General features: G+C 28.9%; 1 protein-coding gene across 2 annotated transcripts in view; it reads left to right on the top strand.

Moving 5' to 3' along the window:
* Window positions 1-5,062, top strand: part of LOC111701091 (uncharacterized) — a 23,923-nt gene extending 18,861 nt beyond the window's left edge. For both annotated transcript variants that reach the window (XM_023472237.1, XM_023472236.1), the window contains 3 exons: window positions 3,046-3,119; window positions 3,623-3,710; window positions 4,410-5,062. In XM_023472237.1, the coding sequence (XP_023328005.1) occupies window positions 3,046-3,119; window positions 3,623-3,710; window positions 4,410-4,479 (232 nt within the window). In that variant the 3' untranslated portion in view covers window positions 4,480-5,062. The remainder of the gene's footprint in view (window positions 1-3,045; window positions 3,120-3,622; window positions 3,711-4,409) is intronic.
* Window positions 5,063-9,025: the final 3,963 nt, after the last annotated feature.

Raw genomic sequence — 9,025 nt, 5'->3', positions numbered from 1 at the left:
CCCATCTATCGCATCTCCCCTGCCTACCTGGCCTACCCCGTCTACCCCGTCTACCCTGTCTACCTTGTCTATCCCGTCCACCCCATTCAGAAATTTCATTAAAGCTCAAAGTAAACTTTTCATTGTGGAGGTTGTCCGTTCATGTCAAACTTTACCCCGATCAATAAATTATAAAAAAGTAGAAAATGGATCCTATATCGGAATGAAAATAATCAAAAGTCTACATCTTTTTTTTCATTGTGTGCACCGTGCAGGTGTGGGGGGGGGGGGTTATTTCACATAAAATATTTGTTCAAATCGTTAATGTTTAGAAAAAAAGATTCTTAAAGGGAACGTCCACGAAATTTTAAACCACTTTCTGAAAAACAATTATGAACATCCTCGTCTTATAACGTTGTCAAATCTGACAATGACTGCCAAGTTCAGTCATTGTCTCTCAAGCATAAATTTGCAATTCAACTTTATATAATAACTTTTAACTATAATAGATAAAAAAAATCCCACCAAAAAAATGGGAATCGGATATTCTATTATTTTTTTTTTCAAATAGATGATAAGGATTGACATTACAAAAAACAGTGAAATATGATTGTACTCTTTATTACAATATGATACAAAATCATAGCTTAAGATCAAAGACAAAAATCATTCAAAAGATTTTTTGGTCTTCCCGAACATTAAAGGGAGTGTCCGGCAATGTATGGTAGTTGAACTGAGAATGCAACATTGTGGAGAATATTTTTAGGTTCATTTGAAACGTATAAAATATTTTAATGATGTATAAATACTAAGATTGAGCGCAAAGTCGACTTTCAAAATCATCCAATTGGGTGAATACGTTTTGAGAATCGATTTCAAAAAAAATTTAAATAACGACGACAAAAAACTAAATAGTTGTTTAGGAACTGGTTGAGAAAATGAAATTCTTATTATCAAAAATATTCAGTGATAAGATTTTGTAATCTCTCATTGCTCACAAACATTTTCTTTAGATGTTCTTGCATTTTTATTGAAGAAACGACTTTTGAAGACTTTGTAGAAATCTGCGAACAAATTTGTTAAAAATAAGAAATTCAATGAAATGATGAAAAAGAAATAATTAATTCTAAGGTTCATTTATTGACACATTTCTATTGAGAAATATGTTCCTAAACATCTAATTAGTTTACTGTAAAATTTTTGATTTATGTTTCGTCTTCGTTAATTAATATATTAAAAAATTCTCAAAACGTAACATCTCTGATGGATGTTTTGAACGTCGGCTTTACGCTCAAACTCAGTATTTTTATATCATTAAAACGTTTTATGTGTCTCAAATGGATCCTAACAAAATTCTTCACAATACTACATTCTCAGTTCAAATACCATGCATTGCAGGTCACTCCCTTTAATACGACAGTGCAATGCGGTATTATATATAGAAAAGTTTGAGCTGAAAATACAAAAATCATGTTTGTAAAACATTGCAGAACTAACAGTTTGCTTTACATTTCATAATGGCAAAAGTTACTTTCCTGAATGGGGTTGTTTGGTTGGAATGAAACATTTCTACAGACTCCATTTTTTATTTAAATACAAGAATTAAATATATTAAGTTAGGAGAATATTTACTTCAGTGCTAATAGAATGAAAGGGTGTCGATTGTTACCTTGATGGACTAATAGTAATATTATCATCACTCGAAATATTAATAGATTTGAATAACAAAACAGCAATTAGTACTGAAGACATTCTTGCAAGGTAAAGTGAAATTATTCGCCAACTCAAGCACAACAAATACATCAAATTATATCGATGATTTAATATCAAAATCAAATATGATAAAATCATTAAAACCCATTAAAAATTGAATAAAATGGAGGCAACACCAAATGTTTTTGATTGATTGAATTATTTACAGGAAATTAAGCCGTAAAAAAATTTTGAAATTTACTAGAGGGTTAAATGTAATTTAGTTCTTGTCATAAACAATTTTTTGTTTAAATTCTTATATATTTGCAACCTGATGGTACAGAAACCTTTTATTCACAGTTATGAAGAAGGCAAAGTTTTCAGTAGCATATAGAATTAATTAACATTTTTGTTCTTCTTTGACGTTCTTTTATATAATAGAACTTATTTTCATTTCAAAATAGTGAAACCATCCCTTTAAACGAGGAAACATGTATGTTTCGTGTTGTTTTTTATAGAAAATATATAGATAATATAATATAATATAATATATAGAAAATAATATATATTTGTGGTTAGTTATCCAGCTGGAGGCCTCTTTGATTTATTTGTGGATTTTCTTTGATAAAAATTACACAATAAATTGTGAAGGTTGGGACCCTAGGTCAGTTCCTAACTGTAATATACAGGATATCCCAGTCTTTAAATCCAACAGATCATATTTGTTCCATTGGAAAAAATGAAAAAGAGAGAAAATAATTTTATTTTACAAATACATTTTGACACATTAGAATTACTTACTGACGCCCAAAGAACTTTATCAAAATTTAGATCTCTAAAGATGTGATCTGCATGGATAAATTGTATCTAATACAATAGTTAAAATTCTCTTCATGTACAAGAAACTGATCTAAGGGTGTTCCGACCTAACATTGTATTTAAAGGGACTGTAAAGGAAAAATGAAATGGGGTGTAGGCTGAAACCCGAGAATCTCAGGCGTTGAACGATACCTATAAGACATAGTGTGCCTGTTTCGAGAAATTGATATAAAACTGTATTAAAATTATACCAATACTTATATATATCAGATGTTGTATAAGAGTTGTAGTATTAAACAGATTATATTCAACAAATATGCAACCAATTTGAAAACAACTATATCTAACAAGAGCCTGAGAATCTCAGATTTTTATTTTGCACTTTTATAATTGATAATAATATTACACATAGTCTGAATAGTTCGTATTACGTCACCAAAAGTAAAGCCAATGGATGTGCAGTATACTGCTCACGTGATACAGACGGAAATCACGTGACCACTATACTGCACTGCCATTTAAAAAAATTCAAGCAACTATATTTGTTACTAACAGAGGCCCAGACAGACAGCTATTGGTTAGCTGTCAAGCTGTTATGCCATCTATACAAGGAGAACAGATACCTTTAGGTAAATATTATTATTCAACAGACAGACAGCTAGTGATTAGCTGTCTAGCTGTTATGCCAGCTATACAAGGAGAACAGATACCTTTAGGTAAATATTATTATTTAACACACAGACAGCTAGTGGTCTGCTGTCTAGCTGTTATGCCAGCTATACAAGGAGAACAGATACCTTTAGGTAAATATTATTATTTAACACACAGACAGCCAGTGGTCTGCTGTCTAGCTGTTATGCCAGCTATACAAGGAAAACAGATACCTTTAGGTAAATATTATTATTCAACACACAAACAGCTAGTGGTCTGCTGTCAATTATTTCAAATCTTTTGAATATTTAAAAAGTCTGGTCAGTGTTAAAAAATTTAATGTACCCCATAAATGTTTTGTGACTAAAATTATAGTTCTTAAATCATATTTTTGATAAGCCATTGACAAATGGGTGTACTGCATGCATATTTTAATAATAATGGGTGTACTGCATGCATATTTTAATAATAATATATTTAGAGAGAACTCTCGTCCTTGGTAGACTGTTGCAATCTGCCTGGAGCTACCAGGAGGGCTGGTCAACTAGCCCAGCTGCTCAATTTACTAGGAATATAATCATGTTTTAGATATACTAACTGTAGTGCCCGGCGTTGCCCGTTGAATTAAAATAATTGCAGACATTTATTTAAAATTTTTGATTTTTGAATAAAAAAAAATAAAAATTTTGAAAATTTTTCAAATTCTTTTAGCCTATTTTACTCCTCTGATATCCATGGGTTTCATCAAAAATGTCAGCCCGTTCAGTCCAGCCGTTTGGCTAGCTATAGCTGACTTATATAAATGAGCGAAGAGCTTTATTTTATAGAAGATTGATATAATTAAAATATCTAAAAGAAAATCAAAGAATTCACCCTTCATTTAATTGAAATGTCCCATTTGCATCTTTTAGATCTTTGATTGATGAAGCTTTAATAAAATATGCTCACAGATTTCTACTACAGAAACAATGCACGAAATTGCCAGAATAAAACACTATTTAGCTAAACAAGTTGACATTATTTAATCAGATGAAAGTTTGAAGGGTACTTCTGTGAATGGAAGATTACTTAAAATTATAATGATAGTGCTTTTAACCCTCAACGGCTGGATTTTTACTTTTTATTACATTTATTTATTAACACTGCCTAAAACTTAATCCCTTTACAACAACAAAAATTGAGCTTTTTAATTGATCTGCCATTTTTCCAAAGTAAGAGTGCGCTTTGCGTTAACAATTTTGCATAACGAATAATGATTATATATATAGACCAAGTTGGAGATTATCAATCATTCAAGTTCTCTCAGCAGTCATCCAGCTTCATAAATACATTTATTAATCCTTTATATTTAAATACAGTCATGTATTAATATATATAATGCAGACGACTTTCGATTTTATTTTTTAATTTATACCAAGCGTTCAAACAGTACTGTTATAACACAAATATCATGGAAACAAAGAGAAACTGTCAATAAACAGTTTCTCAAGGTTTACTTGTAATTTGAAAAAAAAGCTTGTTTGGAATTAAAACTGAAATGGTAAAGTCGTCTTCATTATATTGATATAAACGTTGTACATTGCATATTCCTGTTAAATTATCAAAACTTTAAAAATTTATCCTTTCACCAGACCTGATACCTTTGCAATTATTCATTTTTTTATTCTTGGCATTTTTTTCTACATATCAATTAACTATAGATTTATTGTTAAGACTAGGGTTCCAGTTCCAATAATGATAAAGAACTTAAGAAAAATGATGTAGGAAAATTTTAAAGAACATTTTTTTCATAAAGGTGTTCAAAACAATTTCTTATTTTAAAACGTGTTAAGATTACACAATTTATAGGAACTGAGTCTTTGCCACAAACTCTGGTTTTCTCAGCCCTATATCTTTGCAACCCAATGTCGTAGACCTTAGATATTTCAAACTATAAAGGAATTGAGTTTTTGTCACAAACTCTGATTTTCAAATTTCAATATCGTTGCAACCCAATGTTGTAGATCTTTAATATTTCAAACTATGAATGCTATTAGATCAAATAATGTAAGTTTGAAATATCAAAGGTTTACATCATAAGGTTGCAAAGATATAGGTTTTACAAAAACTGAATTTGTGGCCAAGAATCAATTCCTTTTGATAGATCAAATAATCTAAGTTTGAAATATGTAAGGTTAACATCATCATGTTGCAAAGATTTAGGTTTCAGAAAATAAGAGTTTGTGGCTAAAACTCAATTCATTTGCAATTATCATTAAAAAAATATTGCATAAATACAGTTCTCTAACTTACAGAATATTTTCATTGTAAATTACTTTAAAAATAAATTGTTAAATAAAGACGTATCTTTTGTGAAAAATTTATTACTTTTTCAATAAGTAAATAAGGAAGTAAGTAATTATCTGTTCATAAAATATAACAAGGAAAAAGACAAACTTAAGTGTTTAAGGAGAAAATATTTAAAGATAGAGGTTGTGGGAATATTTCCCCCGATTAAAAAAAATAAGGAGATGGAAAGTAAAATATTCATATTACATTTACAATATATAACCGGTGGTTGGTTATTAACATTATTCGAAGAGGAACTAATAACTTTTAGAAATAAAATTTTAATTTAATTTTAATGTTGAAAAAATTAAATATTGCTTTGCAAAGTAAAAGAATCCAGACAACCCTAGTTATATTCAGTTGTTTAGATTCTACAAAAGTTTTAAATTGTTCATCTCTAAACTAACTTTAATTTATAATGCTTTGAAGTTATACCTTGCTGTTTTCGAGATTCAAACTGGAATGATCAAATATTTATAGAAAAGTTGCAAAATTTACAAGGTTTTAGATTTCTTAAATTCTTGAATTTAACAATTCAAAAACTATCAGTTTATTTTTAAGAAACAAAAACCATCAAAAATGCGGTGTTAAAATGCATTCAATATGTTAAAACAAACAAAACCCTTCGCTGTTTTTTTGCATACATATAATTCTATCTTGGATATTTCGATTTTAAACTATTTGATCTAACAGAATTCATAGTTTGAAATGTCTAAGGTTTACTACAATTGGTTGCAATGACATAGGATTTAAAAATCCGAGTTTGTGGCAAAATATATTTTTTCTTGAAGCTACTTTTTCTATGATATTTATGCTAAAGGTTATGTTAGAAGTTTTTTGCAGTAAAGTTATAGAAGACATTTTTATTTAAATATATTTAAATTTTATGTAAGAAGAGAAATAGTGTGAAATATGCAGATGAATAACAAATTTATCTTTGTTTCGTTTAAAATTTTCTTTAAAAGAAATTCAGCTATAAATAGTTTCAACATTTTCCTCCGTTCTGAAAATATTTAATATTAATTTTGGACAAAAACCTTTGTTTTGTCTGCCAATTTTTTTATGCCTTCTTAAAGGAACTCTACGCTTAATTTAGAGGGAGTGACAGCAATCATCAAAAATAGGAATTTCCCAAAAACCCAGGGATTTGGGAAATTTCAAGGTATCTGAGAAACTTACCAAGTACCTATAGATATTTGAGAGCGGTATATTTTTAATATTTTGGAGATTTCTCAAATGACTGGAAATTTCCAAGATACCCAGACATTTGGGAAATTGCCCGAAAACCCAGGCATTTGGGAAACTTCCCAAATATCCAGTCATTTGAGAAATTTTCAAAATCTTAAACATACCACCCTAAAATACCGAAAGGAATTTGGGAAATTTCCCAAATGCCTATTTTAATAAAAAATGTAAATGCTGTCGTGTCATTCTAAATTTAAGTGACCATTTATTTGTAGGGAAGTATGTCCGATTTATAACGGTACTCTTTAAATATTGACCATGCTGATAATGGATGACAGGCTTACTCTTTTGTATCTTTTAATTGTTAAACACTTTGTGTAAGAGTAAGATGATTTTTAGTAAAAAAAATATTAATTTTTACCAGCTAAGAGTCGCAAAAAACAAATATTCCCATTCGAAATGTTAAAAATTGCTTTTTGCACAGAATAATCTGGATTGTCAAAAATTACATGTAAAATCATTTGAATACACTAGCGTACACACACTATGGTCTCACAGACACTATGGTTTTACACATACTAAGGTTTTACACACTCTATGGTTTTGCTTTTAAACACACTAAGACATTTTAAATGGTACCGTTCTTTATCGGACATTTTCTGCTTTGCATTTATAGTCACTTGAATTCAAGGTTACAGTCCGTTAAAAAACATTTTCTGAAACTATTGTGAAATTTATCATTCATATTCATTTCATGGTGAATTTTATTTTTGACGTGTTATAAAGTTAAATTAAACGTATATTGAAGCGCTGTGCTTTACTGAAATAATCCTGATGTAAGGTAAAATTAGCTGTATATAATAGCACCGTTAACAACATATTATATCAAGAAATATGAAGTATTAAGAACAAGTATACAAACATTTTATAAAATGACGTGTTATAACAACATTTTTAGACTAAAACTTCTTCATTTTCTTAATGTAAACTCACAATAATTTAAATTTTTAGCAATATTTCTTTCTTAAAATGGATGAGACAAGATGAAAAAATGCTTTTCACAGATCTTGTATCAATGAAATTAATTATTCCAGTAGATGTTCTAGCAAGTCTCTTTGAAACACCAAGATATATCTAGTTTCTTCATAGAACAAGAACTTTGATAAGTAATTTTATTGGGAAATTAATTATCAAACCTGCTTAATGCTATTCCTGCTGGGGGGGGGTGTCAAATTGACCCCCCCAGCATATCCTGGTTTTCAAGTACCCCAGCAGAGATAGGGTTAATCTTATATATATTGATAATAAAAATATAAATAAGAATATTTTTCTTTTTTATAGCAAATTAAGAAATTTAACATGCGCATTCCAATATATATTCTTGGATGGTAGTAAACTGTATTTCAAAGTTTGACATATCAAAAGTTTACATCATAAGTTTTCAATAATTTTTTAATCCTTATATCTTGGAAAACTGATGTTGTTGACCTTACTTATTTCAAACATGTATCCATTCATCTGGTAGAATTTATAGCATGCAATGTTAAAGGTCTACATTATCAAGTAGATTGTGAATAGTGTTTAGATCTGTAAGACTTCTTGATTTAATAATAAAAAATGCTTGGTACACACATGTTTTAATTATGAAACCAAACAAATTTGCTTTGAAAATGTTTTTTTTAAGTTGAGACTTTTACAGATTCTGTTTGGAAAAACAATTTTGCAAAAAATTAAAAAATTTGTGTTTATCAAAAATATCACCATTATTGATAAACCACAGAATGCATCAATTTGTATTTTTTTAAGGTAGCTAAGCGTCATTTTCATTTTAATCGTTTTAACATCAACAGCGGGGAAATCTGGTTTTTTTCGCTAAAATATTATTGTAAACGTTAAAGAATAATGAAAAGTGCCCTTTCTGTGTGTTTTTTCTTTCTTTTTATTAAACATAACGAGGACAACAATTCCCAATTTAAAAATTAAAAAAAAAATCAAAATAAGAATAGAAGTTCTTTAATAGTAAATCTCTTGACCGTTTTCAAGACATGCAATGTCAGGTTTTCCATTTTCGAACATATCCTGAATTTGAAACATTGTCGCGTTTTCGAGACAAAACCCACTCTCCCGTTTTTGAGTATAATCCACAATTCAAAACAAAACTCACTTTCATAGCTTACAAAATAAATCACTGAAAACAAAAAAAATCTAATGAAGACTAAATTAACTTCTGAATTATTTCTAGAATCTAAGTTTCCATATTTTATTTGTTAAATTAGAGAACATCGATGATTTATTTTGTTTCTATTTACCTTATCAAAAAATCTCGTTTTGTTACAAATGTGCGTAAATATTTGAAAATTGATATTGATAT

Source organism: Eurytemora carolleeae, unplaced genomic scaffold (assembly GCF_000591075.1).
Source record: "Eurytemora carolleeae unplaced genomic scaffold, Eaff_2.0 scaffold323, whole genome shotgun sequence".
In the NCBI taxonomy this organism is placed as follows: domain Eukaryota; kingdom Metazoa; phylum Arthropoda; class Copepoda; order Calanoida; family Temoridae; genus Eurytemora; species Eurytemora carolleeae.
This window is presented reverse-complemented; position numbering and strand designations above follow the sequence as displayed.